The sequence below is a fragment of the Apostichopus japonicus genome, chromosome 7, assembly GCF_037975245.1.
Source record: "Apostichopus japonicus isolate 1M-3 chromosome 7, ASM3797524v1, whole genome shotgun sequence".
NCBI classification, from domain to species: Eukaryota; Metazoa; Echinodermata; class Holothuroidea; order Aspidochirotida; family Stichopodidae; genus Apostichopus; species Apostichopus japonicus.
The window spans coordinates 20,521,235-20,543,340 of record NC_092567.1 but is presented as its reverse complement, the minus strand read 5'-3'; the positions used below and the strand labels follow the sequence as shown (position 1 = coordinate 20,543,340).

The 22,106-nt window shown below is 37.5% G+C and overlaps 3 protein-coding genes across 3 annotated transcripts; 1 reads left to right on the top strand and 2 right to left on the bottom strand.

Moving 5' to 3' along the window:
- Nucleotides 1-1,935: 1,935 nt before the first annotated feature.
- LOC139969701 (uncharacterized) lies at nt 1,936-6,586 on the bottom strand. The gene is made up of 4 exons (XM_071974853.1): nt 6,373-6,586; nt 5,626-5,751; nt 4,997-5,125; nt 1,936-4,839 (listed from the first exon to the last, which is right to left on the bottom strand). The coding sequence occupies exons 1-4, from the start codon at nt 6,446-6,448 to the stop codon at nt 4,271-4,273; spliced, it is 900 nt and encodes a 299-aa protein (XP_071830954.1). The 5' UTR covers nt 6,449-6,586; the 3' UTR covers nt 1,936-4,270.
- A 385-nt stretch (nt 6,587-6,971) lies between these two features.
- Nucleotides 6,972-14,945, top strand: LOC139969698 (uncharacterized). Its single transcript, XM_071974848.1, has 6 exons — nt 6,972-7,462; nt 9,121-9,287; nt 9,938-10,125; nt 10,785-10,920; nt 11,933-12,068; nt 13,855-14,945. Exons 1-6 carry the CDS (start codon nt 7,120-7,122, stop codon nt 13,938-13,940), a joined length of 1,056 nt encoding a protein of 351 aa, XP_071830949.1. The 5' UTR covers nt 6,972-7,119; the 3' UTR covers nt 13,941-14,945.
- A 694-nt stretch (nt 14,946-15,639) lies between these two features.
- LOC139969700 (amine sulfotransferase-like) lies at nt 15,640-21,897 on the bottom strand. Its single transcript, XM_071974852.1, has 8 exons — nt 21,484-21,897; nt 20,143-20,344; nt 19,398-19,633; nt 18,966-19,113; nt 18,112-18,206; nt 17,674-17,839; nt 16,848-16,975; nt 15,640-16,220 (listed from the first exon to the last, which is right to left on the bottom strand). The coding sequence occupies exons 2-7, from the start codon at nt 20,288-20,290 to the stop codon at nt 16,857-16,859; spliced, it is 912 nt and encodes a 303-aa protein (XP_071830953.1). The 5' UTR covers nt 20,291-20,344; nt 21,484-21,897; the 3' UTR covers nt 15,640-16,220; nt 16,848-16,856.
- Between the last annotated feature and the right edge of the window lie 209 nt (nt 21,898-22,106).

Sequence of the window (22,106 nt, the reverse complement as noted above, 5' to 3'; positions counted from 1 at the left end):
CAATAACCCACTTAAAATAACTTGTTACAAAATGGGTCTTGACCATATCTGATTCCAGGGCAATTTTCAAGGCAACCCATCTGGTAGGGATTTTAGACGGCAACATGGATGGAAAACGTCAGTAGCGCTTCGAAATCTAAAAAAATGTGTCAATCATACCCACCTTGCATGGATGATGGTGTTCTAAAGATCACCCCCCCCCTGCCCTCCAACAAGCACAGCTAGTGAAGGAAGCTAAGAAAGGATGCTAAAAATAGTTTATCAAGGTCAGCACTTGCCTGTACAATTATACAACAAACAGACAGTATGTTTAATACTGAGTGAGAAAAATTTCTTTGGCCCCAAATTGAAAGTAGAGAATTGCTAGGGTATAGGTAGCTTGCACTGTAGCAGTAGTACCAAATTGTGTACCACGTGGGACAGGAGAGGCAAGCACTTCTGGTGGCAGCGAGCTATACATGTTTGATACAGCATTCGGCCCCATTAGTTACTTTAGCATCACTTAGTCTAGATTCTATTCAAATCTTAATATCTGAGTGTTGGAGGGGAGTGAGCAAAGGCAGAAAATGAGAGCTTGTACTCTTGACCCTTGTTGCAGTTACAATGAATAATACTACCCGACTAAATCAAGAATACACAATTTGTACTTCACCATGAACTGAATGTGATTTGGGGTGGGGGTTGGAAAGTTTGGGGGGAGGGGGTTTGTTTGGTGCTTTTCTTAAATGGAGAGGACTACTTTGAACCCCTTACTACCTCCCGTCCCCCTCACTGCCCCATTCATCCCTCTCTGTCATTCCTATACCCATTATGAAGCAATTTTATTGGTATCCTATAGAAAGTATAACACATACTGTTTCATGCAATTATCTTAACAGCCTGTCTCCCCCACTCCCCCCCACCCCACCCTCTCCCTGTTTATCAAAGTTTATGGCAACAGCACTGAATACAGTACTGTACGGGGAAAGTGACAAAAAGATATGTATTGACAAAAAATATCCTCCTATAGTTCATAAAGTACAGACCTGCTGCGACTTCATAACGCCAAAAAACGTTAACATTATAATTACTATACAAAAGTTAAAATTTTCAATATCAAATCTACGAAAGGTTGGAAAACGGTTTATACTACTGCATGGGGAAACTGAATAATCATGGACCTTGCTAATGCCCCAAATTAGGTAAAAAGAGACTGAAGTTAGGTGCCTGTAAGCTTGAGATTTTACAAAAAACTTGTGCACTTAACCAGTACCATTAGTTGATTAGTTGATAGATTATTGCTGCCAGTACTATAAATCCTTACAGTTGCTTTAAAATACCTCATAGAGTGTAAATTGCATGGAAAATTGTGAAATGTTTTTTTATATATGTTTATGCACACATACACTGTATATTAGATCCTCCTGCAAGCAGGAACTCGCGAAGAAGCCTAATTGGCTTATCAAAGCCGCAAGCTGACCGAAGTTAGTCTCTTACATTCATATTTAATATCCATGATTATGAATTGTTCATTGTCAACAACTCTGTAACTGGACGACATACATTAATCTGGGAGTGACTCGAACCGGGGACCTTATGATTGAAAGGCACCGGTGTTAACCACTGAGCTAACACTCCGAGCTATACACTGTAAACATTACAATGTGTCTGCAGTTGTCTGTCTGCCTGTAAGATAATTATATAACTTAACTAAAAGACCATAAAATTGCTTGGCATGTTTAAAATCAAAGGAAACTCTCACAGCATAAATAAATAAATATTGCACACTTCATACTGAAGACCTCACAAGCCATGGCTGCATAAAGAAAACATAGAACAATTGTAAAGATCGCAAGACAAAAAATCATATAAATGAATAAATAAATATAGAAAAAAATCAATCAATCAATCCAAAAACTTAACCTAACATTTGGAATGATTCCAAGCCTTTCTCTAAGTGAAGTAAAATTAAAGATTTACAGATACTAAATTACCCTAAATTTGAAGATGAATTTTCCATTATATCAGCCAAAATCGTGACTGTTGTACAGTACCGACCCCTACGCCATAAAGCCCGCCGATAATTGTCCTGGACGGCTATGACCCAACTCGACTTGTGTTACCTAGTTTATGATACTATTGAAGACCTTTAGTCTTACTGTACAACTGACACCCCCCCTTTTCTCCCTCCCCGGTACACACACCCCATTGAATGACAAACACACAATGAATGTTTCTGTTAACGAGAGCTGCTCGTTTAGGACGCATGCGAGATTAATTTCGCAACGGTTGGTTACATTTGTTAAAGAATCGGCAATTTCAGTCTCTAACTGCCAAACACTTTCAGTCGGAAAACTGCTACATGTTCTGTTTATTCAGCACTACGGAGAGGAGGAGGAGGGGGAGGAGGAGGAGGAGGAGGAGGAGGAGGAGGAGGAGGAGGAGGAGGAGGAGGAGGAAAGAATCATTTCAGGGAAATAATTTACACAGTATTGCATCGCAAAATTCTATGTGTACAGTATATAATGCAAAATGGACGACTACTGTAGCTACACATCTTGTGCAAAGATGTGCAGGTTTTGTACACAGAACCCACATTTAGTACTTTATGAGAGAATCGTATGTCCAGAATCTTCAAAAACCTGATACACAAATTTTGAACACTAAAGTATTTCCTGCATTTTTTTCAGGATTTTTTTACTAAACCATGATTTCATATCAATTGAGTGATTAATTGTGTTGATAATGGTCAAAAAACAATGTTTATTGAAAATTTATAATCAAAAACTTCAATTGCGACAATTATTGGTTTTTGAAGCAGGCAAATATGTATACAGTATGTATTATAATAAGGTGACCACATTTGCCTGACTGGAATCAGGGACATTTATTGCATAACTGATATGGGGGAGGGGTGTCTAAGGGGAGGGGATGTCCCCCTCCCCTTTGGAAAATTTTCTAGTGCCTAAGGTGCTTAGATGTAAAATGGTGATACTCAGAAGCACTTTTTAAATCAATTTTATTTTAAAAAATGTAGCTTTTTCTTAGATGAAATTTATTTACTTTACGAAAGAGTGCTAGGCTAGATCGATCTAGCATATTCTACTTTACACTGGCCCACCTGAAATACTGTTTAGTTCCGTTCTGCAACTGCACACTTGAATAAATTTGTTTTTTACAATTATTTTACTAATAATGTGGGATATTTTCGAAATTCCTGAACATTTTGACGAATCGGGGACATTTTCGGGGACACTTGTTCATCGGGGACAGCACACTGTAATCGGGGACTGTCCCCGAAAATCGGGGACGTCTGGTCACCTTATATTATAAAGTGTTGTACAGTAGGTCTAAGTCTGAGCTAGGAGTTTTGCATATTACTTTACATATATATTTATCATTATTTTTATAATTATATGTCATGATCAATCATTCTTGCTAGAAAAAAAAAAATCTTACATGTACAGTTTCAAAGATCATCAGTACTGCCCCTTGAAATATTCAGATAACAATAGTCTCCCATAATTCAAATTTCAACAAGCATGACATTTACATTAAACAATCATTTACTTTTAAAGAGAAATATGTGCTGACTGACATACATGTTACATAAAAATTGTTAACTAGAATAAATAAGCTGAAAATTTTAAGAGAGTGGAGAGCACATCTTAACACAGCTGTACACTTGTTTCATGAAAATATAACTTCAGTGTCTAAATGCACAAAGAATATTGCTTTTATATTGCACTTTTTTACAATTCAGTTTTAACTTCTTTTTCTGGTCTCCAGGAAATTACAGTCTTTAAGGGATATTCCGGGCAAAGAGAGTAAATTTTATATTTTGAAGACACAAAAATATTCCACACTGTTAGTTGAAAATGCTATCTCAATTTGTCAACATTTTCAGTCAACATTTTCAACAAGTCAACATTTTCAACAAGTCAACATTTTCAGCTCAATTGCTAAGATGACATCAATCATTCTGCTGTTGCCATAGAAACTACTATAAGGATGTGATTTTCACTAAACGGTGCAGAAACTTTCGAGTAATTTTGTAAAGCCACAGACTTCAGCCACTAGAATATCCATTCAATGTAACTTTGCTAGATTAGAAAGTCTAGCATTTTACAAGATAAAACATACAGAGGTTGTGACCAGAAAGTACAACACGTTCATGCTAGACTATATCCAGCTCCACTACTGTATATCCCAAGGATACACTTAATTGCACATTTGATAGACTTTAGCACCCATGGACAACTTGGTCCTCCAGGACGTCCCATCTCGATGATCAGAAGACCAAGTCCTCATACGCAGGCGGGGGGGTCTCCGAGCCCCGGTTAATGAATGTTACCCTCTCTGAGACGATATCGGCATAAACTGGAGGCGGGTCGTATATCAGACTCTGAGAGGTCTCGCTCTGGTTCGAGATGGAATCTTCCACGCAGATGTGCGTTAGATGAATACTGGCTTCCAGTCTCAGCCTGTGACCGCCACTGCTGGACGGACAACTGCACTGCGGTCCCGTGTCTAGCGTGCAGGTGCAGCCTAGAAGGTTACCGGAGTATCGGGTCGTCTGGGCGGCTCTCAGAGCCCGTCCCCTGCTTATGCTCTCGTCTTGCATCCGTGACGCGTGCAGACCCCCGAGGTAATTGCGCAATCCCGCTCCGATCAGAAAGTCCTCCCTCTGGCTGCTCCTCAGCAGCTTGGTGAAGACGAAGGAGAATACGGACAAGAATCCGATGATCCCCACCATGACGGCGATCCCGGTGTAATCCCTCACCTGTCCTCTGGATTTGACATCTTTCTCATAGATGGGCCACTGGGACCGTGTATCTTCGGGACGATTGACACGCGTAACTTGAGGGGAAAACAACCGGTTGAAGGAAATCTTGATAATGTGCGATTTAAACAACATTTAATTATTTATACAAACAGCTTGATTTTTGACTGTTTTATCTATAATCTGACTAGAATTAGAAGGAGAAAAAGAAAAAAATTAAGAAACTTGACTTACTATGGTAGTTAGGCTTTCTTTTGTTGCAGTTTTTGGCTTCCCAGCCCTCGATACATTCACAAAAGAATACATTTTCATCGCTTACTTTGCATAGACCGTCCACACATTGTAGGACTTCACAAGCATGTCCTACAGAGAAGGAAAAGCAAAACAGAAAAAAAAACATTTATATCCATTGATGAAGGTATTTTCTATAAATAACACACTTGGCTAAAAAAGGGTTGCAGATGAATATTTGTAAAGGAGCTTGCTATAAACAGTTTAAGTAAAACAATTTAAACAAAACAATGTTTCTATTTATTAAGTTCTATCTTGTCCATGGTAACAAATTTCATCAAGAAAATTTACATGACAGTGTTTAAGGAATTGCAATGTATGCCTTGCAACATATCACAACAGTTGTAGGACTGTTACTGTCGAAGATAACTTGCCTTTTTGTATTCAAACTGGAATAAATTGCCCTGGAGTTCGTGTAAGATAAGAAGTGGAGTACATATCATGGGAATAACTGTTCTGTGTGTGGTAATTCAATGTGTGGTAATTCTAAGAGCAGAAATCACTACATTTATTCACTAGCCTTGGAGAATATAATCTTCTTTCAAACATTAACAATGACAAAAATTGATTACCATCAGTATGTGGATCACAGTGTTCTCCAGATCCAATGTTGTAACAGCCACATTGATATTTTTTCCCAACAACAGTACAGTTTCCACTCTTGCACACTTCTTCTGGGCAATCTCTGCTCACAGCACCTATTTGTAGAAAATTAAATAAACAGTATTGCAAGCCATAACCTAGGCTATGTTGTTGGAAATACAAGTTGGTTAGGCCCTTTCAATCTAACTTTTTTACAGAACTTTAGCCCTACTTGGTTGTTCCTACTTAGTGTGCTAATCACATAAGCCTATCCTAACTGTAATTCTAACTAAGTCTAAACTATCCTAGCTTATGTTAATAGGACCAAAGGCTACGCCTATACTAGGATTATCATTCTTGGTGTGAAATTTGTTAAATACATTTTCTGGTAGGCTGCACTGGTCTTTTGCAGTTGAATACGGTACAGTACCATATCTTCAGGCTTCAGCAAACTCAACACAAAACTGTCTACAAGTACAAAATGGTAATATAAGAAACATTGAATCTGCTTTGGAAGTTTCCCGAAATTCATCAACAAACACACATTGAGACTTTAAGTGGCCTAACATTATCTAGGCCTACAATTAACTAAGTTAGTCCTAACTTGGACTATCTACATGAGCACATGCATGTACTTAAAGCCTAGCCTGTTGCATTGTTACAGTGTGTTACTGTAGTGAAGTGTTACTGTTAGTCTCAGTTTCACTACAGACTACACTGCAGTAGCTATAGCCTACCTTCGCAATTGGAAATAGAAAACTCAACGGTGAGGAATGTCTCAATCAGCAAGAACATCGGTATCCCGATGTCCATTCTGCAAATATAACTTTGGGTTGCAATAATTTGATACCCATTTCACGTGGGAAATAAAGGATAACTGTTGTTCTGGTCAGCAAAAGGTACTGCTTTTAGTACAGGTAGGCCACTGTCGATTCGAGAACCTAGCAGATTTACCTTTTAATTCGTAGCCAATTTCCTACGTATAAATGGTCAAAACAGAGTCGTCAATGTGGAACAGCTGTGCAGCTTTTTCGTGTTACACGTTACACATGTAATTAATTGTTGTTCAGTCAACTCGTCCAGGGACCACTTAGACAAAAAAAAGTCAACAAACGATATTGAACAATAGTTTTCAGAAATTCAAAATTTGGCATTGGCCCATGAATCATATCGAAAAAAATATATAACCTATTGATTGTGCGCTTGTGTTGACTGAATGAAATTCGAAATCAGGGCTGCTTGAATGTTTTCGTCTATTTGGGACGTATTCAGATCCCACATGTGGACGAGCTGTCCCTTTTAATGCACACAACTAACGTCTTCTAGAAATACGAGACTTGCGGAAGTACTTCCGCTGTATATAGCATATAGGCCCATCAGTATCACAGTATCAGAGACAGAATCAAACCCACAGACTTACAGTAGTCCTTGGCCTCGATGAAACTTTCTCATTATCTCACCAATCAGTTAATGACAATTAAACTATGGCAGCTGGAAAGAAGATATCCCAACTAGAGCAAGAAGCTCACCGTCTCATAAAACTTTGCCGTAAAGTTGGCTTTTCAAATGGAGAGGTGTACAGTTTGTTCAACGACGTTGCCAATCTCGGAGAGTCTAGGGTTAGACAAAATTGGCGGCGTTCATTTTGCAAATTGTCTTTAGGAATCACCACATTTTTTGTAGCATTCTTCGTTGCCATGTCAATACTGATGGCCTACAAGCCTACAGAGTACTACATTTCCCATTACGGTGAAAATTTGGCCTATCCATTATTGAGGGGTATAAGACTTCTTACCCTTCCTCTGTCCACTCGCTTTGATTTAACATGTAAGTAATACCGCTAATTATTGTAATAGGTACTGGAGATGTAAATTGCACCAAGTAGTATCATGCAGTATGCATAGGGAAAAGTGAGGTGGTAGGGTGCTCATGATCTGTACTAAACTCTCAGTGGCCACCACTTTAAAGGCATTGAAGACTCGCCCCAAACCGCTTGCAGCCATCTGAAATATTGTTAACTTTCTGTTGCTTGCAAGTGACGTTTTGTTCGTGTCGCTACAAAATGCAGACAGTAATGAAACGTAGTACCTTTATTGTTATCTTTAGCTGGAGTACCTGAGATGTCCATCGCTGTATTGTTTGTATACTGTGCTGTGGGTATTGACCGCAGCTGTATGTACTGACTGTACACTAGTGTCTAATTACCGACGGTAGCAAGCTGTGTGTGTATATTCTGGGATCGGGTGTTTAACACTTCTGTTACACCTCATTTGAAACTAGGTCAAATTACCGGCATCAGACGTTTCTTTTGCGCGAGTCTTCACACCCTTTAATGGTATTCTAAAAAATATTCTAACCAAATTATTGATACTATTCCAATGTCATCAAGCAGTGCTTTACTGCCACCCTCCCAAAAATATTAAAACCATTTGAAATTTGATTCAAAAGTATTGTATGCTGATCTGCAGCATTCTCAGCACATTCCTGGTGTTCAATAAAATAAGCTGTACAGGAATGTTGGTTCTATCCCATGTATCTGGAGGATATTTCTTCCAAATTAATTGCCCCTGTACAGTACTATATATATGGGTGCATGTCTCATTTTTGCCATGGGAAAACCAGTGAAGTTTATATCTCCAAAGGTTAATGTCGGGGGTTTCATGTGTGCACCATGGAAGGCCACTGAATGTTTATAACATGGTTCAAGTCCAAGAACTACTCGTGCACAAAGACATATATAAGCAATTTTTTCTAAGTCCAATTTGTTTGCTTCACATTTTTTTTACAGTTACGAACATTGTTGTATGTTCGCTCTACGCGCGTAAGCTGCGCGCAACTAGCACACTTAAATTTGTAGAGGGGTTGTGTTTTAGATGTATAATTGTAATGAAAGGTTGACACTTGTGATTCAGAATTTATGAATTTTCAGGTTGTCACCATTGATATCCAGAGTTCATACTGTCAACTAATACTGTACATGTACAATTACTCCTTGAAAGAAGTAGGCCCCCAATTTTCTTAATGTCATTTCCCAAAAATTTGAACTCTAGATTTATGTTAACACACATAACTTTAAAACCATTCACCCACAGAATTTGTTTTCATCTACACACACGTTTATTGGTTTCATTCAATTACTTTTCTAAGCAGAATTTTTCAAGTTGAAATGAAACATTTAGGAAACTGAGTTGCTCAAGGTAATTTATAAAATAAATTATATTTGGGGCAATATATACTAATGTTCAATGATAATCAAAGGCAAGAGCTAGCTCAATAAGCAATTTGTTTTATTTTTTTGTCTCTCATCAGGCCTTCCAGTACAGTATAGTTTGAAGTTTGTTTTTGTGGTGCATTCCCATACTTATAATTCTGTGATTTTTCTTTTTCACCAGAATTAGTCACAACCTGTGCACTTGTCTTCCCAGTTTAAAGACATACTGTATGACTCTAAATTAATGAGGTGTATGTTTTATTTCTCTTTCAAGCCCTGTACTATGAAGAGTGTCTTGTGGAAAATCCATTTTTCAAATCGGACCATGACTGTTCTAGGATCTGCGGAGGTGTCAGCCACATCCCAGTTGCACGTAGAGCAGATTTCAACAATGTAGACTCAGATATATCTGATGGACATCTTCATCTAGTTTTGTTGAAGGTAAATTTATTTCATAAACAGACCTTATTTACATGTCAACTTTCAATTCTTTGTTTTAATTTCTTTCTGTCCATATTTAGTTTGTATTTATTATGAACAGAGAAAGGACTGACAATTAAATTATCAACATATTTTAGTATTCTAGAGTATAAGAATGATTGGATAGAACTGAATTTGAACCAGTGTGGACCTCAGGAACATAAAGTAAGCTCTACTAAGTTACCAATCTAGATACCCAACCACTTTCAGCGTGGCCATTTCTTGTCTGTGGTTCCCCGTGAAGACTACAAACACAAAGACTGTGAAACTATGATATACAACTTTTGTATACATCATTCAACAAAGACAATTTCACAAGTGGTATGTTGCACTGATTATCAAACTCACTCATATTTTTGCCTCTTAGTAAAAAAATTAGAAGGTACAGCATTTTTTTTCTAATTCTTTTGGTTAACCAGGTTGACCTCTTAATGAATCTGGTGTTCGGTTTTTGTATTTTGATATTATGTTGAAAAATGATTCTCATCATTTTGTATGATTTTTTATTATTTCCTAATATCCATTCTGTAGTTTCTTGAGAGAGATTTATTTCTCTTGTCTACATGTTTTTCTTAATTTAATATTTGATTTTGCTTTTTTTATGCCAATAGAAAGCAGTACCATATGATGTCACCTCCATGGATTACTTTTTAAGGGTGTTGGAAGAAAAAAGCAGCATCCTCAGACCAACAGTGAGAGTCTTCTCAGCTGTAAATACCACCATCCGATCACTGGATGATATTCTGGGTGAAGACCGACGTAATGAACTTCAAGAAAATGAAAACATTTCTTTACTTTGGTTAGTATTTCAAAACAACTTTCTTCAAAGTTGCATATTATCTTCCATAATGAGACCGAGATGGTGAAACCTCTAATATTTGATTTTTAAGTCAAAATTGTTAGTTTGTGAATATCTGGGTAATCACTTCAACAAAAGTCCCTCTCATGTACTAGAGTAAGTTCTTGAGTCAAATCAATTTTGTGGGGAAAAAATATGCTGATTCGTGTTCAAGCTTCATCCATAAAGACATTTCTTATCATTTTTTAATCTATAAACATGATTGACAGTAAATGTACTTTTAGTTACAGTAAAACATGGAATATCCAGACCTCTAGTTGATCCTAATCCCAAAAAGTCTTGAGAACACCACCAATAATGAAGTAAACATGCTACCGATGTAAAGTATAATTTACTCCATGAAACCAGTATCATATTCCTTGGGGGCAGGGGGGGGGGAGACCACAAATAAATGCTTCTACATCCAGGTAAATATATACAGTACATCATGTACAGCAAGTCTATGAAAGGAATTATTTCAGTCATTCAATATTATCTGAAGACCCGGCTTTATTTGTAATATTTATCTGCAAAATGCTTTTGGTTTCTTCTTCCAGTTTTGTTTTTGTTTCTTTGCTTTATAGAAATAACATTTGAACAATATTTTCTTGTTTCTTCAGGCAAGTCAGAGGCTCGGGTGCACTGAAGTTGTTCCGGGATCTATCTTGGAAACCATCGTTCGTTCCAGACACTGCAGAAATAAATCCAGCCATGTTTATTCAAGTCAAAGGGGTCTCTGGCAAGAGAACGACCGTGGTGAGTAGATGGGAAGTTTCCTCACAGTGGTGTGGGAAGAATTATCAGTTTTCTAAAGAGACGAGATGGTAAGACGGGGAGGAGCAGATGAGAGGAAGAGAAGAGGACGAGAAAGGCAAGCTTAAGCTTAGCTTAAGTCTCTCTGTGCCAAAAAGCACACAAGTCCCAGACATCATTCTTCCATTGGGTTCGGTTTGCAGCTGCGTGGCGTACTTAGTTCCATGTGTTCCAGCCTGCGCAGTTCCGCTCCACCTCCACCATTCTTCGCCACGTGGTTTTCGGGCGGCCTCTTTTTCTTCTTCCTTCAGGTGTCCATCCGAGGGCCACAGCACAGTCATCGTTTTTGTCTTTCCTCAGCACATGGCCGATCCATTTCCATCTCCGTCTCCTCACCTCCTCGCTGATCTTCTCTGCCCCTGCCATCTCTAGAACTGTCTTATTTGAGACGTACTGTTGCCATCTGATCTTGTAAATCCTCCTTAGACATTTGGTCTGTAAGATATCAAGTTTCTTTTCCGAGAAAGGCAAGGATAGGGTATAACTACTTGTTACAGATAACGGTAATGTTCAGAAATTTATTGCACGAGCATAAGAAGCGCATCATAGACATTGTGTGCAGCTGTTGATGGGCTATTTAGTAATGTGAAGATGTCGTTTCAGTACAGCGATTCCGATTGGCCTGTAACATGCCAAATAGGTTTTGAAGTTGAACAACAAAAAAAAAATTCAGAACTTGGATTTGATTTGTTTAGTGTAGTCAGTGATTTGATTAATACAGTATAACTTTTCAGCACAAGGTGGAAAAACTAGCTACTTGCATCCATTAATAATGCTAGATTTGGTTACAAGCAACATTATTCCTCTTACAAATCAATAAAGGCAAAGTTAAAAATAGCTAGTAATCTGCATAATGCATGTTCATATGGTCAATGGAAATGATACGTTTTTGATATGTGCTAAAGCATAAAAAGTAGAATTGAGCAACCAGTATATTTTTCTCCTTATTTTTCAGCCGTTTTCTGCCTCTGACTACGAAAATGTTTGGGTCACACAGTCTGAAGGTGAATGTAACGTAAAACTGTCACCTGTTCAACAATGCTCGGAGACGTGTGCATCTATTGAAGCGAAAATGTCTGAAAGGGATATTTGTGAGTATTTGACATTACGCATATATGCATTGGTGGAGGAACCTGGCTGGTTAAGGATATCAAGAGGAAGAAAATGGGAAGAAATGGAGGGGTTGGGGGCAGTGGCGGAGCTAGGGGTATTGGTCAGGGGGCACGAGAATGGTCTGTAGGGGCGCTTTCGACACTGTCTAAGCGGAGCGCCACCACATGTTGGTGCGGAGCGTACAGATTTTTTTTGAGTAAAGATACTCCCTAGATCGCCGGAAATGACCCCTTCCGGGCCTTGCTAATTTGCAGATAAACGAAGAATAAATAGCCGTTAGAGCATTTTGTCAGAAAATTACCCCAACAAAATATGACAAATGTCAATAGGTACTGTAGATGAGAGCGCAATAAAAAAGTCAATAATCGCAAATAAGTAAAAAGTGGTAAAAAGCTGAAAAGGGCGCCAGCAGTCCATTTGAGTCCGTCAGGGGGGAGGGGGTATCCGCCCCCTGACTGTATGGACACTCCGCCACTGGTGGGGGGGGGGATTGAGAGAGTTGAAAGTGGGTGAATATTCTATAATTTGCAAACCAGATGTAGAATATGCATCACTGTAAACTTAATCTTTAGTTTTCAGCCGCATGTTATCAAGATTGAAAGGGTACATTTACGGGCGTCTTTGAGTTAATCAATTGTTATTGTAATTAATGCATAACTTTTAACGGATAGTAACTAAAATCTCATTGCAATTCAATTAAAAGTATAGCTTAATTCATTCTTCCAAAATTTGTAGGAAATTTGAAACAATCTTAAAATATTTTGGTTTTGCATGCAATTACCTAACGACGTCCAAAAGTGATCTGGTTGCATCAATAGAATCAGTAGGTAACAAGCTTGCCACTTATTAATTGTAAATTGTTGGCTAAATGCCCAGTAGATTATTTTGCCCACTAAGTAAATTTGTTTTTACCTACCCGATAAATATTATATTTTGCCACAAAGTTTCTCTATTCATATCAGAGATATGCATAATAACAAACAACATTATTAATAAACAACAAGAAACAAAAGTACTGCCCAGGGGCTTTAATCTCAAATAGAAGTTTGTGAAATAACTCATATTCCAACAGGGTTTTTTTCTTGTACAAAATGTGGCCCAAATATCAGTTGATGTTATTAGATATAACCTACTATTTTTTGATCATCATCAAATGTCTAATTGCGACTTTGTTAAGGTTCTTTTGTTTCATCATTAACAAAAATTGATTGAAGTGAAGTTGACTATATTTAATTATTCTGGATTAAATGAGAGTAATTAGTTTGAATACGCCCTCTATTTTGTGGTTGGGGGAAGGGAGGGGGGTTCTCATCAAAACAGTATACATTTAAGCAAGGGATGTTCAATATTTATGGAGTATTGGTAAGTATAATATTGCCAATAAATTAGAAAATTGCTACTGAGTGGGCAAAAACAAGTTTTAAGTTTATTTGGTTTCCCGAAAGGGGGAAACTATGGAGTCTCTCGTACCGACGTTGGAAAATTGTGAGGGGGACTACAGATTGCAAAGTCGGCAATGACTATCACACAGATCGCAAAGTCGGTAATTACTATTACGGTTAGGTTTCTCCAACACGCCAGCATACAGAAACGTTGTACTCAAAGCCGAAGCCAAAGTGAATTAATCAGGTCACTCATCCGGAGTCTGTGCATGCTAAGTTCTTCAATACCGCCCTTATTACCTTTCTGGGGGAAACATTTTGGACTTTAGTCTTGATTATTTACTTAAATGGATTTGAAAGAATTTGTTTTTCTATTTTTCAGTATTTTTCAACAAGAATTACTGGGAGCTATCAACAATTGCTACAGGTTCAAAGACCAACTTGCAGTTCATTACGACATACTACTGAAGGGAACTTACACAGAGATTTCAATGCCATGTTTGTTCATTTGCAAACACACACAACTTTCTGGATCAGACCAGTTGCAGCGTCTCTATATATGGGTATGCAATTGATTGCATTTTTGTGTATGAAAACGTATTTAAGTTTTAGGTTAGTTAGGGTATTTCTTGAAACCTGCACATCTTATCGTCCAGGTCAAATTACTTTCAATTAGGAGCTGCATAATTAAAGCCATGCACATAGATTTCTTTGATATGGTGGAGGGTTACACAGTCATTTTTGGTGTATTTTTTTATGGCTTGGTCGGTTTTATTCAGAGATACTGACCACAATAGAATACTTGAACTTTCTGCTGCATAGTTTTCAGTGAAGTATAATATTTAATCTTCTGACAAATTTCAAACAAAAACGAGAAGACTACAATGACTCTGCAAGTAATCTCTCAATGTTGCTCTCCCGACCTCCATCCCCCTCCCCCCTCACTCACTTGGCCAATCTTACCCAGATAATTGACCCAATTATAACATAGACCTAATAGATTATTAGGTGGGTACAAAATGACTTGATGCAAGTCCAAAATTTAAGAGATAAGCCATCATGTGCAATGTTAGTTTTCTATTGTTATTTTGTACTTTGTATTAAACTTTCTTGTTTGTATCGAATAAACTAAACAAAAAAAAGAGTAAACAGGAGTACATACAATAGAACCTCAGGATTTTATACTATTTAGCGGTATTTCATTGAACCGAAATCTACAATAAGTAGACTTACAGTACAGTTTCTGGTGTTACACATGACACTTTATCAAATTCTATGGTTACGCTTATCATTGTCCTGCAGTTATTAACGGTACATTGTCTTTACCTGTTCTGTTTTTCTAATTCTCCTTTCATCGACATATAATATGAATCTGGTGCACATTTCTGTACATTTCCCGGCTTGGTCTGTTTTATCCAAAGAAATCTCTTCAGATTTTGATATTTATCTTTTGACATTTTTCTCCATTTTTTTTTCATTTTTTTCATTTTTTTTCATTTTTTTCATTTTTTTTCATTTTTTTTATTTTTTTCTTTTTTTTTCATTTTTTTCATTTTTTTTCATTTTTTTCATTTTTTTTCTTTTTTTTTCATTTTTTTCTTTTTTTTCATTTTTTTCATTTTTTTTCATTTTTTTTTTCATTTTTTTTTCATTTTTTTTTCATTTTTTTTTCATTTTTTTTTCATTTTTTTTCATTTTTTTTCATTTTTTTTCATTTTTTTTTCATTTTTTTGTTTCCGTAATGTAATTATAGATTCTGAAGGACCTTTGCGTATTAGATGGTGCTGAGTTTTGTTTTTGGGAGAACATTCCTTGATGTTTGAATATTCATGCTGATTGTACTCCTGTACCTAGTTTTATTTTCTTTCCGTTTTTCGGTGACCCCTGACCGTAAGTGTAATCTCAATGGGTTAAGATTATGGCATGAGGCTTTATTTCCTTGTCTTTGATAGGCAAATTTCTTTCCTTCTATCTCGATCTGCCTGCCTTTCACACTTCACTCTTGCCTTGATAAGCTGGACAAAGGACCAAAAGTTTTTCATGTTACCTTTTGTCAAATTTTTATTTAATAAGACTGAAATATATTTTGTGGAGAAAATGTGAACTTGGTTGTTTTTTACCCTGTTATTTCTCGAGTCCATTTTATTGTACTACCAAGGATAGTTGATGTGGGAAAGAGGGGGAGGAGGGGGGTGGGGGGCGGAGGATATATAAAACAGCAGCATATTTATGGAAGATCACTTCCCTTCCCGCATGGTGTGTTCGACTCATTAGTTCCGCCACGTTGATTGATGAGCCAAACAAATATATATATATATAAATGGACTTATTAAAAACGAAAAGTTTCATAATAATGAATCCATGCAATAATTCAGCCATGTAGATGATGAAGCAGGCTAATCCCAATATTGTAGCGTGCATGCGCACTGCAATAATACAAACAAATAGAGGTCCAATGTATAATGATTTTATAATAAATATTAGTCGCTATTTTTTACCCTGGTATTCGGTTATTGATTGCGTGATTATGAACTACTGGACTTCACTTATTTCGAATATTAAAATGCGCAGCATATGCGTGCGTATATTTATATATATATATGGCAACTTGTGAATGCTAATCACAAACAGAACTAACTGGTGCATAGCATCTAGTCAAATCGCAATTCTTCATCTTGCGTAGAAACATTTCGTCACATCTTTTATTTTGTTCTTTCGTGAAACGACTCTGCCACTGGTTCATCTCTCCTGTTAAAAGTGAAGCAAAGGTAATCAGGGTTATTTATCGTGGAAAGGCTATGAGAGGAAAGTAGGCCTACACTTGAGTAATAGCTTTGGGTATATTTAGTTATTTTTCGTTCATAGGGCGTTGATTTGAAACATCGAAATGTTCAATCATTTGAAACTTTTAAAAAAGCTAAACGATATATTTATAAGATAACTTAATTTCTAACAATTTTAGTTCTACACCGGAAAGCAATGGCAACTTTTGAATTCTAATCACAAACAGAACTAACAGGTGCAAGGGCGTAGGAACCGGGGGGGGGGGGCTGGGGGGCGCCAGCCCCCCCCCCCCCAGTGAAAAATATGGGGGCGGAAGTATCATTCCGCCCCCCCCCGCTCCGCAAGTCAGAATACCCCTTTTTCATTTCCAAATGAGAAAAAATCTCATTTGGAGCACCAAATTGCATTTAAGGCCCGGTGAAAATGCAAAATTCTTTACAAAATGGAGTGGGAGTTGAAGTGTGCTATATTGCACCCAATTGCATCTGAGGCCACCTGGAAATGCAAAAAAATTCCAAAGGGGGAGGGGACACCCCCTCCCCCAGGCCAGCCATCAGTCTTCAGCCCCCCCCCCCCCCCGCTCAGAAGTACCTTCCTACGTCACTGAACAGGTGCATAGCATCTAGTCAAATCACAATCCTTCATCTTTCGTAGAAACATTTCGTCACATCTTTTATTTTGTTCTTTTGTGAAACGACTCTGCCACTGGTTCATCTCTCCTGTTAAAAGAAGCAAAGGAAATCAGGGTTATTTATCGTGGAAAGGCTGTGAGGGGAAAGTAGGCTTACACTTGAGTTCGGTTACCTCTGTAGGTGACAATAATCACATATTTTTAAACATTTCACCAACCAATTCATTGTTCTATCAAACTAATGTTTTTCGACAATGGTATCACGATAGACTTAGGCCTAATTTTACTTTGTACTTATCCGCAAGCGTTGACGACCGACGCATAATAAAACTATATATCCGTTAGTAGCCTACGTGAATCATTCGTTGAGCAGAGCGGTAGCTAAGTTCGTTCCAGAGTTGGAAATGAAAGAGCGCCTGCTTTCAGAATGGCAGGGAAAGAAGCCCTTCCTTCATTCCAGTTTATCGTCTCAGACACAGAATTCGATCTCATATGCATAAACAGGTATTGAATATATATGCATAGCATAAATAACTATAACCTATAATCTGTGAAAAACGGTGAGTTGTATATATGTAATGTACAATTTTAGAAGGGTGTTTCAGCAAAAAAAATTAAAGAAAAATGTGGGTCCCTTTTCTGGGTACGTCCCGGGACATTAATTGATTAGAAAATGGCCTGTGGATTTGATGAAAAGTAGACAGATGTTTGAACACTTAAGCTAATAATCAAGCACAACAAGATTTCGTTTAATATGAATGTGCAAATTAAAAGGTAGTAAATTACCTTTGTTTAAGAAAACATCGAGATCCGTTCTTTCGACGTTTTCATCTTTTTGAAATTTTCCTTTCATCGATTGGAAAGACGAGTTCTCTACAATTCTCTCTACCGTGTCTTCGTTCAGTTCTCTTCCAAGAAACTTACCAACTTGGCTCACTATGGTATGGATATTCTATTTAAACCAATCAAAAAGATAAAATGAATAAATTGATAAACTTTCTAACAAACTTTGCTTCTGGGTTTACGTTTTATCGTCAGTCAGCCGGCTCAGAAATTAAGCAGTATACTTCCTTTAACCTAGCCTAACATGCCACCTATCTCAATATGTTGGATTAACAAGCACCAAAACAGATATAGCTAGGTCCATCGATCGATTTTTTATATATTGAACCTAACACAGTTTTTCGGATATGAACTGTACGGAGAAGTTTAGTTCATTCTCACCTTTTTCATGTCTTCGTAAGACACAAAGAGGAAGAAGTCTTTTTCTCTGTGTTGCTCGTAGCTGAGTAAATGATCAAACCAGGAACCATATTCAACTGAATAAAAAAAAAACGAAAAAAAAAACCGCGATAAAAACAGAGTTACAGCCCAACATCCGGGAGGGGTGGTCACTGCACATACACAAAGAGATAGATCTATAGACCATGCAGTTAGTTGAGATGAAGAATTGTAATTTCTGAGATCAATGAGTCGAATCACATTTTAGCTAAAACAAAATGGTTTGTCCTTTTCGAGTTTTAGTCTTGTTTATTATTCCCATGTAGGTTTTTGTTGTCGATTTACGCGTGTTTATGCCTTTAATGCAATCTGTCTTCATGTCATAACTTAAGAAGAGAAATCATTTGTATCTTATACCTGTTGATATTAGGGCGAAGCAAGATCAAAAGTAAGTCAAGAAATGGTATTAAAAAACATAAAAAACATACAAGGCTAAACTAAATAAAAAAAATCAAAACTCAAAAAGCGGTTAAAACTTTAAAAGTAAAATTTTCTCTGATTTTATACCTATTTATTATACGCAAGAGTGTATTGAAATGTGGTGTTTTTGTTTTTTATTTTTTTGTTTTTTAGCGAAGCACGTAACCTAGGTCAAAGATATGACGTCATTTGTCTTGAATGCACCGTTGAAATGATATGAAACAGTTTATCTGACAAGCCAGCGACCCGGATTGGCAGGAAGGGGCGGGGAGGTATTAAGAAGTCCAGGTGCACCTCATACGTAAATGCATCGTAAATTTTGAAAGAACGTGAGAACAACAGCTTTTGCGCTTTCAAAATACATAGCCTAAGCTTACTTTGTCCATCAAGACAGGCGGTGAAGAATAGTTCGAACTGATCCGGTGTATCCGGGATCGTCAAACCAGCAAACCTCTCCTTAAGAACTCGATGGAAGTTATAAAAGGAAACAATGACATCTTTTGGATGTCTATACACATAAATCATCTACAGAAGAAAAACAGAAGAAAAAATGGTATAAAGAAAATGATACATTCTCATTTTCGACATAGGTCTAACCTTAAGGGAAATAAGAAGGGGGCTTGATGAGTATAGTATAGTTACATAATCATAACTAGTAATGGTCGATCTAGCTTCCGACTACGACACCTAACAGCAAGTAAGAACAGAACCAGGCAGACTGTACCATAACCTATACCTCTATACAGGTATACAGGAGTGAAGATCGGAAGTTAAGAAAAATAGAAATGGTGTATATATATAATTCAAACCTTGCATTGTTTCTGCCAAATCATCCTCGGTAAAAGTGGGCACACCAAGTGAGTTGAAAATACCCTGGGGGAAGGTAAGTCCTTCATTAATCTGAATCCTGGATCGGTTTCACTGACGAGATCTGGTGTTCTCACATCGGCCATCTCGACGACGAGACGCCGTTCGTTGGCGGTGACTTTCTCTGGTTGACCGTCTGCGAAAATTAGGTGCACCATTTCTTGCATCCAGTGGGTACCTAAGAAGAAATCAGAGGTACAGCCAGGCACGTAGCCAAGGGGGGAAGGGGGCAGCCCCCCCTCTTTGAGCATATTTTTTGTATGTTTTTATGATATCGCTAGTAATTTCAAAGAGAAAATGCTAAGATGCAACTTACAAGGCCTGGGAAGTGTCATTTCCAGCGATCTGGGAGGCATTTTCAGTCAAAATGTTCTTGTACGCTTCGCGCCAATTTATGGTGGCGCTAAGCTTAGATTGTTTGCAATGCCGTATCTTTCGAAGTTACGTCTATTTCATCAGAAAATAGTGACTATACTTTCTCTCAAAATAATATTTTAAAACATATTTGCAATATTGCGGTGGCGGACTGAAGGACAACTTTTAGTACGATCGACCTTTTCCCTATATTGAATCATATATATTCACCACGTGAGTGAACGTACCTATTTAAATACCAAATCTACCTCCCCCCCCCCACCGTCCCCCCCAACCTCACAAAATTAAAAAACGAAAGGCCCTAAGTCTTACCACTTTTGGGATAAGTGACAATAAATACATCATCTTCTCTGACTTCCATAGCTTCGAATTCTTCAACATACTCGGCAGTTGTAAATATTGGTAGGTGATATTTGTCCTTATATACAAGGAATGGTAGATTGGACATTGTTGCCTCCATATTCGGAATGCAAGAGAATTTCTGTATAATCAAAATATGCACTCTTAAATTGAACTATAGAAGAGAGAAGAAAATAAAAATTGTTTGAAAATCCTCTTATCATCTATACTGCAAAACTGTCGATAGGTCAATATATTTAAATAACATTAGAAGTTTCATTATTTTTTTCTTTTTAAATAATGTGGTTTCAACTGTTATATTTTACATTAATCGACACGCACTCTTTTGTGGATTGCTTTCACTTTTCTCTACCGAAAGTGAACATCGGTCAAATTACTTCTTATAGAGTAAAAGTAGCTTATTATAGGCCTACTTAATGGTTTTAGATATAGGCGGGATTACATGGGGGAAATGTCATGACACAAGCACAAGCTATACAAAAGATCGACTCATTGCAACACCATTCTTATTTAAATCCAGGACCGTTTGTTACTTTTTATGTCGCTTAATAAATCTGGCAACACTTTCATGCAGATAGCATATTTACATTTTCAAATATACAACTAGGACTACTGGGATATATACCCTATAAATATTGCACCATATTACATATAGGGGCTTTATAAAATCCCAAAATCTCTCATTAGACGAGTCCTCCCCAAACGCCACGCCCTCCCACGTTCACACATCAAATCCCGCCCCTGGTTTTAGACATGTTGTACACATTATTTTAAAGGTGGAGAGTGGTCAAATTGCCTCCTCCAAACTGATTTAGCAAGGGGCTTATACGTTAATGGAAGTGCAAGAGTCGAATGGAGTATTTCATTCTTAAGGGAGTGTGGCCATGCATTTAGGCACTTGAAAGCGACTCCCGTATAAGGAGGTCTGTGCCTCTGTGGCTCCCCCCCCCCCACCCCGAAATAAAAATGAAGATGGAATAACGATGGGAAGTGGGAGGCCATGACCTTATATTGGCCTAGCCTAGGCCTATGCCTACACATAAAAACAGCTGAATACCACAAACTTTGACGCATTCTCTCTGAAAAGGTCATTTGAAAAAAAAAAACTTTTTACAAATGCTCTATAGGAGACTCAGAGAGAATTATTTTATAGGCCACAATTAGAGGTTTCAAATGGAAATTTGTGAGGTCTGTATGTTGACATTAAAGCCTTTAACACTAGGCCTATGTTACACTTGACTAAGTTGACTCCATAGCCTATGCATGTAGCCTATCACAAAAGTGGTAACTTACCTCAGTTTGCGTAAATGAGGATTGTGAAAGAAAAAGAGTAGGCTATAGCATAGGGCAGCATATGTGCTGTATCTCACTGCGTAACTGTCGAACGGGATGATAGATCTGCGTGCAACTTAAAAAATAGTACGCTAACTTTATTTCAGACTAAGCTTTAAGAGGTACAAAGATCGCTCACAAGTTAAATGTTGATTTAAATCATCATGATAACAGAATTCGTGCCGTATACGTATCTTTGTCAAATTTCGGAATTCAGATAGTGGGGATAGGATGGTTGCTCATATTGTTCATTTTTGTGAAATAAAATTTCGGATTACTGCAACATGCCCGGATAAAGATGTCAAATTTTAAATAGATCTCAAATGTAGATGTTGGTTTCGATATTTTTGGGTCTTTTGGTATGAACAATGATAGAATTTCGCCGATTTTAAAAAAAAAAAAGATGTAGGAATTGCGATTAGCCAATCACAGCAACTATTGTATAGTACCACTGTTGTTAACAATCATGTCAAGCGCACGGTTCTCAAAGTTTAGCTTTAAATGTGTTGAATTTGTGAACGGTGAAGCCTAGCCTGTACTCCTACTCGTAGGCTATAGCCTAATATACTGTGTTAGTGTTAGGA

What these genes read in the sequence shown, in the direction of transcription:
- LOC139969701 (XM_071974853.1), bottom strand. Translation starts at nt 6,448, where the DNA reads ATGGACATCGGGATACCGATGTTCTTGCTGATTGAGACATTCCTCACC. An exon ending in TTCTATTTCCAATTGCGAAG is followed by an intron (nt 5,752 to 6,372) that starts GTAGGCTATAGC and finishes TTCTACAAATAG; the next exon opens with GTGCTGTGAGCAGAGATTGC. An exon ending in AAGAAAGCCTAACTACCATA is followed by an intron (nt 4,840 to 4,996) that starts GTAAGTCAAGTT and finishes TTTCCCCTCAAG; the next exon opens with TTACGCGTGTCAATCGTCCC.
- LOC139969698 (XM_071974848.1), top strand. Translation starts at nt 7,120, where the DNA reads ATGGCAGCTGGAAAGAAGATATCCCAACTAGAGCAAGAAGCTCACCGT. An exon ending in CACTCGCTTTGATTTAACAT is followed by an intron (nt 7,463 to 9,120) that starts GTAAGTAATACC and finishes TTCTCTTTCAAG; the next exon opens with CCCTGTACTATGAAGAGTGT. An exon ending in AATGTCTGAAAGGGATATTT is followed by an intron (nt 12,069 to 13,854) that starts GTGAGTATTTGA and finishes TCTATTTTTCAG; the next exon opens with TATTTTTCAACAAGAATTAC.
- LOC139969700 (XM_071974852.1), bottom strand. Translation starts at nt 20,290, where the DNA reads ATGGAGGCAACAATGTCCAATCTACCATTCCTTGTATATAAGGACAAA. An exon ending in CTTACGAAGACATGAAAAAG is followed by an intron (nt 17,840 to 18,111) that starts GTGAGAATGAAC and finishes TGGTTTAAATAG; the next exon opens with AATATCCATACCATAGTGAG. An exon ending in CGATGTTTTCTTAAACAAAG is followed by an intron (nt 16,976 to 17,673) that starts GTAATTTACTAC and finishes TTCTTTTAACAG; the next exon opens with GAGAGATGAACCAGTGGCAG.